Source organism: Pteropus alecto, unplaced genomic scaffold (genome assembly GCF_000325575.1).
Source record: "Pteropus alecto unplaced genomic scaffold, ASM32557v1 scaffold109, whole genome shotgun sequence".
Classification (NCBI taxonomy): Eukaryota; Metazoa; Chordata; class Mammalia; order Chiroptera; family Pteropodidae; genus Pteropus; species Pteropus alecto.
In genome coordinates, this window is record NW_006494608.1 from 10155341 (window position 1) to 10170742 (window position 15402).

Here is a 15402-nt window from a genome sequence, read left to right on the forward strand (position 1 = left end):
AGAGAAAGGTGGTGCCTGCCTTCAAAGGTACATTTTGAGAAAATGAATCTGTCCTCATATGTGCAAAGAGGGTAGTAAACCCAGAATCTGTCCTGGAGTGGGTAGGTGTTTTTGTGTTTTAGCAGGTGGCAGGGATGGGTGGAGGCCTGCCCTTATGTGGGGATGAGGGAGGGAGAGGGATATTATGTCAGCCCCTTTAAAGACATTAAATCAATTTAAATTCTAAGATCAAATAAAATTTCTTTGGTGTGAACTTGTATGCTTTAGTGAGTGCAAAAATGCTGTTGGTCCTTTTTAATCTTTCAGGAATGCTTTTAGGATTCAGTATGCTTAGATTCTTGATATGGTTTGAGTGTTTCTGAAAGTTGATTTGATAACTGATCAAAGTGTTATCTAATTCTACAAACATATAGCCAGCCAAAACGTATGCAATGGTTTTGAAACCCCCAAAACCCCGATGGGGAAATGTTCAGAAGCTAGCACTACACCAGGTAACCTGCCTGCATACTGACTAGGATTTAATCAAGTTTGAGTCTCTCACTAATCCATCCTGCCTTTGAAGAAGGCTTACCAACTTCTGTGCTGGTGTATAGCATTTCACTTTATGGAACACATGAACCTGAGCTTTGTGGAAACTAAATTTTTATAAATCTAATCACATTTTTTTTTTTACCCCCAATCACATTTTTTAAATGTTAAAAGTATTCTGTAAAGTATCACTAACAGTATTATTTTTCTAGTCATAAACCTTTTGAATTCTGATTTATCAGCACCCTTACATATATACATACACATGCATCTCCACACACACACACATATACATGCACATGCACATACATATTTTTAGGTGGAGTTACTGGTGAATGTATGTTATCTTTTTAAATATGGTACAAACCTGCTAATCTAGATAGTGTTGATGCTATCTGTAATATACATGCCAGGACAGAAACACTAAATTTTTCAAATAATTCACTGTACATATTATGTGTAGCCAGTTAGATTTTTGTTATATAACTTAACTGAGATGTCAAGATTATTTAGAGCCTGTAACATATTAGGCCCGAGTGAGGTCAACATATCCAACTTGAGTTGTCTCAAATTGGTGCATATGATGGAAGTATGTAGCTATATGAAGAAGTGTTAAGACTTCCAAGAGTGGGTTCTAAATGCTTAAATTTATCAAAACAAAAACATACATCTTTATTCATCCCCTAGTATATTTTATAAGCAGAATCTAGAAATGGTTCACTCTATTTTATATCTCATGAAAGACTATGACAGGCTTAGGAAAAAAATTTTTTCTGATAAATTTCATAAAAAAGAAAAATCAAGAAAGGATGTTGGCTGGATTTTTATGAAGGGCTTTAATTTTTCTGCCTGAAAACTTTTATGTTTTAAATATTTCAATGCAACACTGGAGCATTTTCTATGTTGTTAACTTTTGTGAATTAAAAATGTATCCAGCTCTATTTTGCATTACTTATGAATACTGAACTGCAATAAAAACATTCTTTATTGTGCTTGAGTCTCAGTATTTGGGGGAAGGGAGTAATTGTGGTGGAAGCAGGGAGGGGATTTGGTGGTGTTTGCACAAGAAATAATTTTAGATCTGCTGAGAATTTTAATACAATTTTTATTTTAGAAATATCTCACTGTAGACCAGAAGTCTAACAGGAGCTTTACCAAAATTTTAAACCATTAATTTATAAAATGAAAATAAGTACTTCTCTTTATGAAGCCAATTCTGGATTTTCTAAATTGGATTATTACGTGTACATATTTTTCTGTATTATTACTTTGCTGATAATTAAAATCAATAATTTTTTATTAAGTTGAAACCAAATGGCAAAGCAAAACATATTACATACATCTGCTCCTTCTTTCACTTAAAAAATGTGGCCAAAGCTTTATTATTTAATGTAGTAGGAAAAAAACATCAAAATGCATGTGGTCATGTGCCTAAATGGGCTACTTTGATGAGGGGCAGAAGAACATAACGGTTAGAAACATAAGCAATGTAGCTGACACACTTGCACTTGAATCCCAGCTCTGCTACAAGTAAATTCAGTAGGAAAGTTTTTGCATTTATTAGATGAAACTCCATTAGATCTACCTCACTGGGCAACTGGGATGATACCAGACAATATATGCACAGTACCCAGCCAGCAAATGCCTAAAACACACATGCTCTAAATAAGCACTTTATGATATGGAACTCTTAAATGGTAGAGGATCAAAAAACAGTCAACATACATTGTAATAAGCTTTTCTGACTAATGACATTAGATGTCACCTTTTTCTGTACTACAGAGAATATCTGAAAAACATACAATTTTGAAACCATTTATTTTTGTGTGTGAAATGGTTATTAACAAGTCTTTATTAACTTTAGATTTCCAATTAAAAGAAGTGTTTTCATGAAAGCCTTCAGGGCTCAGTTGTACGTCATATAACGGGGAGTAGCACTGAATTTGGCATAGGATTTAATGACCTTATTTACGGCTTCCAAGAAATCCCTCTCAGTAGCCATTTTACGCCTTGCTCTGATGGCAAACATACCAGCTTCTGTGCAGACACTTCTAATCTCAGCACCTTTTAAACAAAAAGGAAATAATAGACTTAATTAAAGCAGCCTGGACAGACAGACCATCAAATATAAGCAAGAGCTTTCAACCTACCAGTGCTATTTGGACACAGTCGTGCTAACAATTCAAATCTGATATCTCTTTCAACACTCATTGAACGAGCATGAATCTTAAAAATATGAGTCCGACCCTGAAAATAAGGGAATTATTAAATATTAAAATGGAAAAACATCACATCAAGAATCTCTTTTCTAAAATGAAATGATTTTCTTACCTCTAGATCTGGTAAGCTAAATTCAATCTTTCTATCCAATCTCCCTGGCCTCATCAGTGCTGGATCCAAAGTGTCTGGTCTGTTAGTGGCCATCAGCACTTTAATGTTGCCTCGAGGATCAAAACCATCCAGCTGATTGATCAGTTCCAACATCGTTCTCTGTACTTCATTGTCACCTCCAGCACCATCATCAAAACGAGCCCCTGAGAAGACGAAAGATAAGCTCTTCATATCCACTTAGCAGCACTACCATAATGTGAAAGTATTGTAAATCTCAGCTCGAATCATACCCTCCAGTGCAAGTGAACATCCAGTTTTAAGCAAATCCTATAAGAACCAGGTTTACACTAAACTAATTAGATGGTAAATCTTTTAAAAGATTCATCATAGATTTATTTAACACAGGCGCCTTTATTTTGTTTTAATCCTCTTTAAGGAATTTTGCTTTTTAAATCTCTCAAGAACACCTGTTGTTTAATATCATTACACCTCAACAAGGTAGCAGAATCCATGCAAATGGATTAGCAGTATGATGGTGTTGAATATGTCAGAAACTGACATACTCTTCTAAATTTCTCAAAACTCCTTAAAAATATGGCTAAGTCCATAGTATAGAACTATAACAACTATATATTAAACTCCTTTGGATACATTAAAGTACTCTCGGTTAATGTCAGTCTCTTTCAATTAAACCAAAATAGAAAAAAAAAAAAAAATCAAAAAAGAAGCCTCCAAATATGTATTTTCATGTTTAAATCATATACATACTATTGTATTATGTATAATGTATAATGTATTATACACATTACAAAACAAATAAGTGAAAACTTTAAAAATAAGATTTAAATGCGAGAAAAAAATTTAGTATTTTCTTCCTGCACCCTAATACTGTATAATACACAGTCCACTCTGGAAACCATAGCTTTAGAGCATTTGTGACATAATGAGGCTTATTCCAAAGATACTATAAAAATGACTTCAGATTTCCAGTTAACACTGCAGAGTAGGGAAATGCTGACCACATCAAAAATTACAACTAAACTACAGAACCACCATCATTGCGAGTCACTTGAAGTGTAGCTGAACAGAAGTCCTACAACTGGGTGCATACAGAAAAGGCCACCTCAAGACTAGTAGGAGGGGAAGAGAGACATGGAACAGGCTGATCCCACACCTCTATGTGGCGGTTGAGAATTGGAAGGGATATCTTGGTTGCAGAGGTCCCTCAAGAAGAGCAAGGGATCCTAGCCCTACACTGGGCTCCCAGTGCTAGAAAAAGAAGTCCTTACAACTTCTGGTTGAGTGAGATAGAGGGTGGCTAGAGTCACGCACATTCCTTTTAAGACACCCATATACAAAGTTACTTGCTGACAGACTCGTTCTGAGCTCCAGCCCTGGTGATTCCCTGAGACCCCACCCCACCCAAATTGCGGGCCCTCCCAAGCTGCTTCCAGTGGCTTTTCAATACAATACCCTGTCTTGGCTCAGGCTGTGAACTTTCCTAAAACCTCTCAAAGGTTCACAAAACCTAAACAAGCAGTATCTGGCCATAGTGTGCCCCGTACCTCTTGCTAAGCAGCCACAAGCCCAGCATTAGCAGTAGACGGCTTCAGTTCACAGCTTAGCCTCTCCCAGGTACCACAAAGCCCAGCACAAGTGGTAACCATCTGCAGATCACTTTACAGTTCATACCAAGTGGCCCCGGGCAGGGCACAAGCAGTGGCCAACCATGGCCTGCACCAGAGCCTCTCCCAAGAGGCCCCAGAACCAATGCACCTGGTGGCCAGCTTCAGACCATACCAGAGCACCACCCAACCACCTCCACAAACAACACACCAAAAGAGCAGACTGGGCAGGCACCAGAGCCCCATTAAAGCAAATCCTACTTTGTAGGGTCAGCCCCTGCACAATAGCTCTTTCACTGTAGTAATGGCCAGTCCCCACGACCAGTCAGCCTGAGGGTCCATCCCTCCCACTGATGTACAAACAGCAATCAAGGCTCGACTACAACAGAAGGGCACAAATAACCCGTACAAGGAACACATCCTGGAGCACCCAGCTCAAGTGACCAAGGTAGACTGTGTCACTGACCCCACTGCACACCTACTATATAGGGCCACGCTACTAAAACCAGGAGAGATAGGAGCCCTACCTAATGCATAGAAACAAACACAGGAAGGCAGCAAACATGAGAAGACACCGAAACATGTCCCAAATGAAAGAACAGAACAAACCTCCAGAAAAGAACTAAACAAAATGGAGACAAAAGCAACCTACCTGATGCAGAGTTCAAAAGACTAGTTAGAAGGATGCTCAATGAACTTAGGGGAAGAGTAGATGAACTCAGTGAGAGCTTTAACAAAGAGAAAACATGAAAATGGGGATAAAAAACAAACAAAAGAAAGAATACAATAAATGAAATGAAGACTACATTACAGGGAATCAATAATAGATTACACGAAGCAGAGAACTGAATCAGCGATTTAGAAGATAAGGTAGCAGAAAACACCCAATCAGAACAGCAACAACAAAAAAAGAATCCAAAAAAACGAGGATAGTTTAAGAGGCCTCTGGGACAATATCAAGAGTATCAACATTTGCATCTTACTGGTACCGGAAGAAGAAGAGAGAGAGAGCAAGGAATTGAAAACCTATTTCAAGAAATAATGATAGAAAATTTCCCTAACCTGGCAAAGGAAATACAAGCCAGGAAGCACAGAGTCCCAAATAGGATGAACCCAAAGAGGCCCACATAAAGACACCTCATAATTAAAATGCCGAAGGTTAAAGGCAAAGAAGGACTCTTAAAAGCAGCAAGGGAAAAGCAGTTAGTTACCTACAAGGGAGTTCCCATAAGACTGTCAGATGATTTCTCAACAGAAATTTTGTAGGCCAGAGAGATTAGCAGGAAATATTCAAAGTGATGAAAAGCAAGAACCTACAATCAGGATTACCATATTCAGCAAAGCTATAATTTAGAATCAAAAGACAGATAAAGAGGTTCCCAGACAAGAAAATGCTAAAGGAGTTCATCGCCAAACCAATATTACAAGAAATTTTAAAGGGAAAGGAAAGATAAATAAAAAATACAAATTTAAGAAGGAAAAAGATTAAAAACATGAATAATAAGATGGCAATAACTACATATCTATCAATAACTACTTTAAATGTATATGGATTAAATGCTCCAATCAAAAGACAATGTGGTTCAATGGATAAGAAAACAAGTCCCCTACCTATGCTGCCTACAAGAGACTCACTTTAGATGGAAAGACTCACAGACTGAGAGGGATAGAAAAAGATATTTTACGAAAATGGGAGCAAAGATAAAAACATTAAAAAGCTAGGGTAGCAATACTTAAACCAGACAAAATAGATTTTGAAACAAAATAGATTTTATAACAAGAGACAAAGAAATACCCAGTAATCCCACTTCTGGGTATTTACCCAAAGAAATCCACAACGCTTCTTCAAAGAGACATGTGAATCCATATGTTCACCACAGCATTATTTACAATAGCTAAGATATGGAAGTAACCTGGGTGTCCATCGATGCCCAGTCATAAAAAAGAAAAAAATCTTGCCATCTGCAACACAGATGGACCTAGAGGGTATTGTGCAGAGTGAAGTCACACAGAGAAAGACAAATGCTGTATGATCTCACATATATGTGGAATCTAAAGAATGAAACAAACTCAAACAAACTCATAGATACAGAGAACATTTTGATTGTGGCCAGATGAAAGGAAGTTTGAGTGAGTAAGAAAGAGAAAGGGATTAAGAAGTATAAATTGGTAGTTAAAGAAGCCATGAGGATATAAAGTATAGCATAAGAATATAGTCAATAATATTATAATAATTATGTATGGTGTCAGGTGGGTACTAGATTCACCAGGATGATCACTTCGTAAGTTATATAAACATCGAATCGCCAAGTTGTACACCTGAAACTAATATAATACTGTATGCCAACTGCAATTAAAAAATTAAAAAACTTATTTTTAAAAAGTGACTTCAGAGTCAGCATACTGCATCAATATACTGTGCTCAAATTAACTACTTAACTACAGGCAGTCCAAACCCAATAACGTCCATACAGTCTAAAAACAAAACTCTAGGCAACTTAACCACAGTCCCTAAACAGAGTTAAAGGGTCCATTATATTTTCAAGTCATTTTTGTCACTAAGTTAATTAAATAACAATGGTCTGGACATATGACACTTCTTTGGCTGATAAGGATTATTACTCTTATAGACTATAACAATAGTCGATAGAGTAGTTTGGAGTTTTCATAGTCTATCACATTTATTATTTATTTTAAAGCTCTCAAAAATCCATGAAATAAACAGCATGAATTATTGTATCCTTTATAAATGAACAAACTGAGGCTCAGGGTTAAAGTAACTTGTCCAGATTGCACAGCTAGTACTGCATTTCATCAAATCTATGAAGCCAACAGTAACGTTTTATGTATACTTTATGTACACTTTCTCTTTTGGAACTTACCAATTAAATTATGCCCCACTGCTTTCTTGTCACATTAAGTGAAGCTGTAGCCCAAGTTTGGAGTTGTTAAATGTGAAAATAAGTCATATGAATGAAATCAGAGAAGTACAAAGAAATACTCTGAGAAATAGCAATGCTATATAATATTTCTTTTTTCCTTCATGGTGCAACCCTACTTTTTATTAGATCTTTGACTTCAATGTGCCAGAACTCATAAAAGAGTTGGAAGTAAAATTCTGTATAAGATTAACATATCAGGAAAACTCTACACATACTACTTTTGAACTCTCACAAAATCCAGTACTAAATTAGTTCTCTAAAATACTATCCATACCTCCAATAGCATCAATTTCATCAAAGAAGATAAGGCAGGCTTTTTTTGTTCTGGCCATTTCAAAGAGCTCTCGAACCATCCTTGCCCCCTAATAAGAAAAAAATTATTTGTTAATTCATAGTTGGTTTTAAACTCTTTTAGACTATAATAAGTTATACTTCAAACTTCTCAATATTCCTACCAGTATTCTCAACCATTATTACCTCAAGCTTTGTCAAAAATCTGAAGTTTGTTTCCTATTCCATGAAATTAATTTTATTAGCCTCAAAACAATGTTAAGTAATTTCATGATTCTGTACCTGTTAAGTAGCCAGTAACTTTAAGATCTAAAGAGGTCAAATTAACACTGTTAAATAAAGGCACCATTTCAATTAGCAAAACTTGAGGAAATAAAAGCATCTGATCTATCACTTGGCATATCTGATCACTGAACTTGATTTCTAAGTTTTGATTAGGAAATAAAAGTACTATCCATCTCAACTCATGCAGCTCCTTTTCTAACTTTTAAGTATACTAATCATTGTTTCAGATACAATTTACAACTTTAGACTTACTCTCTAATGAAAAAAAAACCTATATGTAGGCATGTGTATACAGGTAGACAATCTATGTTCTCTCTTTCTCAGTAGAACATAAAATGCTGCCCCTGCAGTGAAAGTACACTTTTGAAAGCACTTACCAGGCATTTCTCGGGTATTTATTTTACAAACCAAATCTACAGAAAATGTCATTCTTCTGAGCAGGGCACATAGTGATTAAAAATTTTAAGCAGTTTATTTCCAAATGACCACGAGGGAAGGCTGGTGGCTTCTGAACTACTAATTACAACCCATCAATTGAGAAATTTCAGGTCTCAATCTTTCAATGTGGAAATGCCCCTTTAATTTCATCCATGCTTTATAAATCTTTCACAGAACTACATATTCTTTGATTATAACCAATTTACCTTACCTCACCGACGTATTTCTGTACAAGTTCAGATCCAATAACTCGAATGAAGCAAGCATCAGTCCTATTAGCAACTGCCCGAGCACAGAGTGTCTTGCCTGTACCTGGTGGACCAAAGAGCAGCACGCCCTTGGGAGGCTCAATGCCAAGATTAACAAACCTCTCTGGCTGTAATAGACACAAATTTTAAACTTATCACTTCTGTATAATAAAAATAAGACTTTTTCTACATCACTATATTTAAACCAAAATTATGTCCACAATCTATATACCTGACCTAAATACAAACTTTACTTATCCTAAGATACAAGATCTAAACTAAACTAATATCAACACGTAAGACTGAATGGCTTTTGAAGGTGTTTCTACTATCCAGGCTTAACAAAAATTCCCCCCTAATTTAAAAAAAATTAGTGTTTAAAGAACAAAAGCATTACCTGGTATTTAATATCTTAGTTTTCCATTATCCTCTCAAGCTCAATCTGATTCAAGTTAAGCCCATTTCTTCTTTTATCATTAAAACACATGGTTTCTTCTATAACTTAAAACATTTTTAACATATTGTTAAAGGCTCTACCTCAACTTCCTTTGTCACTTAAAACAGAAGATCTGTATTTTTTTGAATAGGTTTGACCATTCTATCCTTTTGCTTTCTCTTTTGGAACTTACCAACTCTCCACACCACTACCCTTAAAATTTTCCATTAAAGAAAATATAAAATTTAAAAAGCTGTCTAATATAAAGGTAATTTTAGTGCAGAGTACACAAAGGCTATCACATCTTTATACAAAAAAATTTTTAATGCAACAGACTTGGTCACTTACATGAAGTAGAGGGGTTTCAACTACTTCTCGAAGTTTCTCAATCTGTTCCTTACAGCCACCCACATCACTGTATGTAACATCAGGTTTTTCCTCCACCTAATAGAGGGATGAAAATGTACATAGGCTTTTGAATATTACTCCAAATGTTCTATTTAGTACAGCAGACCCAATACTCTAAAAGAAAAATCGGACTTAAAGCAAGTAAGAATTTTTTTTTTTAATTGGAATACATTGCCCAGTGTCCTAGAACCACTTGCTATATTACTTATAACACAAAGTGAGAGACAAACTAGTAAAATAAAAACTGATAAAGACTTCCACAACTGAAAAAATGGTTTAAAAAAACATGGCAAGTCAATATATACCCACATATTAATAGTTTATTAGTTAAAAGTTTCAAGATTTTTTGAGAAGGATGCAGTTGTATTCTAAGTCATGCCATTTCTTTTCCCTCCACAGTTTTTTACCTGCATCATGGTAACTGTTGGGTCAATCTTTGGAGGCAGTGGAATGTGAATTTGATATTTATTTCTGTCCACACTAGAAAGGTAAAAAAGAGCCTCACTAACACATTCAAAAAATTTTCTAAGTAAATTATCATGTATTCTACATGCATTAATTACATTAGCTCACTTAATCTTTATAACTATCCTAGATCAAATGCTTCTTCCACCCATACCTACACCACGTTACCTCAGACTGGCAAACTCGACTTTAAAATTCTGCACTTATTTTACAACATCTGAAGCCATTCATAAAAAAAAACCACATGGGGATGGGGAAAAGGAGAATGCAGGGAGGTCAAGAAGTGGATGCAGAAGAAAGGACATTCAACTGCAGTACTCTAATAGATCATCCCCTGGTATCCCACGGCAAGCAGTGCATTCAGTCAAAAGAAAGCCAAGGATGTGAATGTGACATGGTATCTTTAATGAAAGACGAACATTTACTGTAAAAGAAATCTTACCCAACTCTCATTCCTTCTTCAATGTCAGTAGGTGCTACCTGATCACTGAGGTCCACCACAAACTTGGCAAACTGCTTCACATTGATAATGTACTTTGGGTCCTCCGAATCAGCATTGATTATCTTTGTACATCTAACACAGCAAAAGGCTTGATTAGAGTAAGCAACCTAAACCACTAATGAATTCAAGTAACTAGATTCTCTCCTGGGCATGCAGCACACTAATGAGCAGGTGTAAACCAGAAATGCAGAAACTGGGCCACTGTTAAAGATCCTTTTCTATAGAATACACTCAATCCCAAGGGTCCACTCAACTTCTGCTAAGCCATAAAATTTTCAAAAGATACATTCCTCTGGAAAATTAAACTGAAATATTTCATCATTAAGAAGTTCTCTGATTTCTTGATTTTCGTAACTACATTCTTTTATTAGTGATACTCTTGTATGTCTTAAGTTACTCTCTTCATTTTCCTATCAGAAGACAGTCTTTTCTTACACCAAGTTAAGTAACAGATGTGTTTTCCATTCTTTCCTGAGTTTATAGTTCAAATTCATTTATTGTTGCTATTTTTAACTTAAATGTATTCTTTTTCTGTGTGACATGAAGACAAATTTGTAATACCATTGTAGAAATACCACTGCACATCATTGTAGAAAGTAGCCTACTGCCTTTCCTTTTCTATACTATCCACTGAATAAAAACAAAAACAAAAAACATAACTCATGTTAGAAAGAATTCATGTCATGAGCTGTAGCAACAAATATAGGAAAATACAAAGTAGTCACTAGAGTATGCATATATGTAGCACTGAAAGTAAGGTAAAGAATGCTTTGTACTTGTGGCATAATTGTGTGACAGGACTCTGTCCCTGTCACTAGCCAAGGTCTATCAGGGAGGTAGAATTATATATATAAAGTATCTATCACTACTTTATCTGACAGACCCTGCCAACACTGTCTGAATAGATATGCATTTTTTAATCTACAGCTGAAAAAGTAAATACTCGATTTCCGGAATGGTAAAGTAAGGACATTCAAAAATCTGCTCCTCTTTAAAAGCAAAGTGAACACTGGCAAAAACAGTCAAAATCAACATTTTCTGAACTCTGGATATGGCGGGGGGAGGGTACAGAATGAGTTTGGAGTTCCCCAAAGCTCAACCCCCAGAAAACTGTCACTATTTCACCTGTCTGTCTGGCAGCTAGCTGAAGAGCTCCATTCTCAGGACTTGTTTTTATTTAACCTGACTCAGAGCTCACTCTGTATGAATACCCCTACCCACAGGGCATTTGTTGGAAACAATTGGTGAGAACTGTTTAACATCACGACTGTCTGAGGTGGCATTATCAGTTGAGGCTAAAAAAAAGAGACTAACCAAACACTTCAAAAAGAGACTAACCAAACACTTCAAAACAGCAACAAAAATTAACAAATCCTAGGGAAAGTGGAAATCTGATTTCCAAAGCTGACATATACATTATTTAAAACATAAAAAAATTATGAGAGACAAAAAGAAATAGGAAAGTATAGCTCATACATAGAGAAAACGCAGTCCATAGAAACTGTCCCTGAGGTAGCCTAGACAGTGGTCTTACAAAAAAAACTTTAGTATCATATTTTTTTAAAAAACTAAAGGAAACCATGTTTAAACAATTAATGGGAAGTATGAGAACAATGTCTCACCAAACAGAGATTATCAATGAAGAGAGAAATTAGACTGAAATATTTAGCTATAAAAAGAGATGATGTTCTGACACATGCTACAATATGAATAAATCTTCAAACATTATAATAAGTGAAAGAGGCCAGAAACAAAAGATTTATATGAAATGATTCTATTTATAGAAAATATCCAGGACAGGCAAATCCAGAGACAGAAAGTAGAAAAGCAGTTGCCAGGGGCTACAGAGAGAGGGGAACAGGGGCTGTAATGGGTATAGGGTTTCTTTTTTAAGCTGAAAACAATACTCTGGAAAGAGTAAAACTGAAGTTCTTAAGAAAGGCTGGGGCAAGAGGTGGGGTGAAGGTAGTGGTGGTGATAACTTTACTAAAATGAGGACAGGGAAGTGAGAGAGAAGTGAGTAAACAGAAGTTGCTGAAATTTCCTGGCCCTCTAGCTCCACTGTTCTTCCAAAATATTGGAGATTTGAGACAACAGGAGATTGAAAACAACTTCTCTGGGGAAAATGACGATTTAAATGAAAAGATCTAAAGGTACTGACACTGAAGGTTCCCCAACTAAACATCCAACCATATAAGCTATAGTGAAGTTTAGGATCAATATGCTTTACTATTGGATCTAGAGCTTCTATCAGCTTTTTGGTCTCCCGCTAAAACTAAAGCCCAAAGTAAGATTACCAGACATCTAGCATAAAAGATAGATAGGAAACAAGCAAAGAGAAAAAAACATTTTAGAGGAAGCAGAAACCTTCCAGTTATTAATTTCCTTAAAGATGAGAACTTACTATTACCCTGATATAAGAACAGAATATTCAAAAAACAAAACACATACATTGAAAGAAAACAGGAGCTCTTGGAAATTAAAAACTTGAGAAAAGAAATGAGAAAAAAAATTAATAGGACTCAAAAGTTAAGAAAATCTCACAAAAAGTAGAGCCGAAACACACACACAAAAAGCAAGAAAAATCAGCATATTAGAGGAGCAATCCAAGAGGTCCAGTATCCAAACAGAAGTCCTTAATAGAGGACCAAGAAAATGGAAAGAAAGAAATTAACAAACGAATCATTTTAAGAAAATCTGCCACACTGAAGGACATGAGAGCCCAGCGCCATGGATGAAAACAGACCAACAACAGGGCACACATCATCATGAAATTTCAGAACAAGTGAGAACAAGAGGAGACTCAACAACCTGCAAAGAAAAATGAGGTTACATATCACGACTGGGAATCAGCGTGACTTCAGACTACCACCACCAGAAGGTGGAGGGCAACAGAACGATGACTTCAAAGTTCCAAAGGAAAAATAACTTTACACTAGCCAAGACATTTTCAGACATTTGTGTTCTCAAAATATTACCTCCCAAATGACCCTCTTTCAGGAAGCTACCAGATGATTTAGCCTACCTAATGAGGATGCAAGTAAACTGAAAAGAGTTGGTACACAAGCAACAGAAGAGAGGCAAAGGGAATCTACAGGTAAGAAGTCACACGATGACTGTGATTCGACAGGCATAAAGAACAACTGGTCAAACAGAAGAAGGTCAGAAAGTGCTGGGAAAGACTTTTTCAGGACAATGAACCTGACTGAATACCAGATGCGGCTGGTGCACCTGAAGTACACAAGAGAAAACCTGATGGACCTAATGTACCTGAAGAACAATTTAGACAATCAGGAAAAATTGACAGGTTAATAATATACATTTAAAAAAAAAAAAACAAAAACCCTGGCAAATGAAAAAACAAGGCAATTATGACAAGGAAAACAAAAAGTGGTGCAAGAAAGGAAAAATAATCAGTATACTACTTGGCTATTTGTGAATAGGGTGTACTTAGCTATAATTATAAAAATACCAAATACTGATCTAACCTAAATTTTAATGTAATTACATTAGGAGAATGCAGGGATAGGAAGACACGCAGCAGGATTAAGAGGATCAAACCCTTTTCAGTAGTTGTTATGTCTGAGGAAGGGGCAGTGGGACAAGGATTGGAAGGAAGGTTTCCACATTTGCTCTGTCTTTCTATATTATTTGAATCTTTTATATGACTGTCTTCACCTATTTCTTGAATAAGTGTTTAAGGCATAAAATTTTAACCCCAGATACTTGTATAGAAAGCTTTATTTACTTGGAATTTGGAATAAAAATTCCTTATGAACCATCTCATTATACCCAAGATTCTAAAAAGCACCTAAAAGATAAAAATAAATTTCCACAGAGCATACCTTGCAACCTGCAAAGGCTGTTCACTTTGGAGTGTTTGCTTATCTGCAGCCAAATCCCAGAGTGCTGGTGGCGCCAGGCCTGTATCAGACTCTTTAATACCTACATAAAGAAAGATTACAAAATTCACTGAAATATAATGCAACACCCTAAAGCAGGGGTCCCCAAACCCCTGGGGCTGCAGACCAGTACCAGTCTGTGACCTGTTAGGAACCGGGCCGCACAGCAGGAGGTGAGCAGCTGGTGAGTGAGCTAAGCTTCATCTGTATTTGCAGCTGTTCCCCAGTGCTAGCATAACCACCTGAGCCCCATCTCAGATCATCAGGCATTAGATTCTCATAGGAGCACTGGTCCCTGGTGCAGCAGTTGGGGACCACTGCCCTCAAGCCAGTTTTCTCAACCTCAGCACTACTGACATTTGAACTAAATAATTTTTTTTTTTGGTGGAGGTGGAAGGAGGGTGTCCTGTGCATTCATTCATTATAGAATGGTTAGCAGCATCACTGGACTCTAACCCATAGATGCCACAAGCATCACCTCCCTCTCGAGTCATGAGAATCAGGAATGTCTCCAGACACTGCCAAATGTCCTAGGGGGAGGGGAAGGCAAAATCACCCAGTTGAAAACCACCACCCTAAAATAGTCATGAGCCAAAAATTTAATGCCATACTTGACATTTTTTTTTTGGTGGTCGAATACTATAAAACTTCACCACTCAAGTTCCCAAGAAGAAAAGTTTCCAAATACTAGCCAATAGCCCACTTACTAATGTGATCATATTTTTTCCAGTAAGAAACTTTAACTGGTTTATTAGAGTTTATTGAACTCTGACCAACAGAAACATTACTTGCTTAAAGGATAATATTTCTTAATTGCTTAGGAATTAAACTTGGTTGTCAAAGGTAGTAAAAGAGATTGTTAAATGAGATCCAATTTCTTAACAGACAGAAAAGATGATAATTTTCTTTAAACTGTAATTTATGAAAGAGAAACATTTATAAACTCCTTTGGTATAATTAACACATTACATTTAAAGAGGGGAAACAAAAATATAATATAT

The 15402-nt window shown here is 36.2% G+C and overlaps 1 protein-coding gene across 1 annotated transcript in view; it reads right to left on the reverse strand.

Moving 5' to 3' along the window:
* Window positions 1–2327: 2327 nt before the first annotated feature.
* Window positions 2328–15402, reverse strand: part of PSMC2 (proteasome 26S subunit, ATPase 2) — a 15670-nt gene continuing 2595 nt past the window's right edge. Inside the window, exons 4-12 of the mRNA XM_006925390.3 lie at window positions 14345–14444; window positions 10440–10571; window positions 9940–10012; window positions 9473–9568; window positions 8652–8816; window positions 7701–7788; window positions 2860–3062; window positions 2679–2775; window positions 2328–2592 (exon numbers count right to left, since the gene is read on the reverse strand). Of these exons, the coding sequence (XP_006925452.1) occupies window positions 2435–2592; window positions 2679–2775; window positions 2860–3062; window positions 7701–7788; window positions 8652–8816; window positions 9473–9568; window positions 9940–10012; window positions 10440–10571; window positions 14345–14444 (1112 nt within the window). The 3' untranslated portion in view covers window positions 2328–2434. The remainder of the gene's footprint in view (window positions 2593–2678; window positions 2776–2859; window positions 3063–7700; window positions 7789–8651; window positions 8817–9472; window positions 9569–9939; window positions 10013–10439; window positions 10572–14344; window positions 14445–15402) is intronic.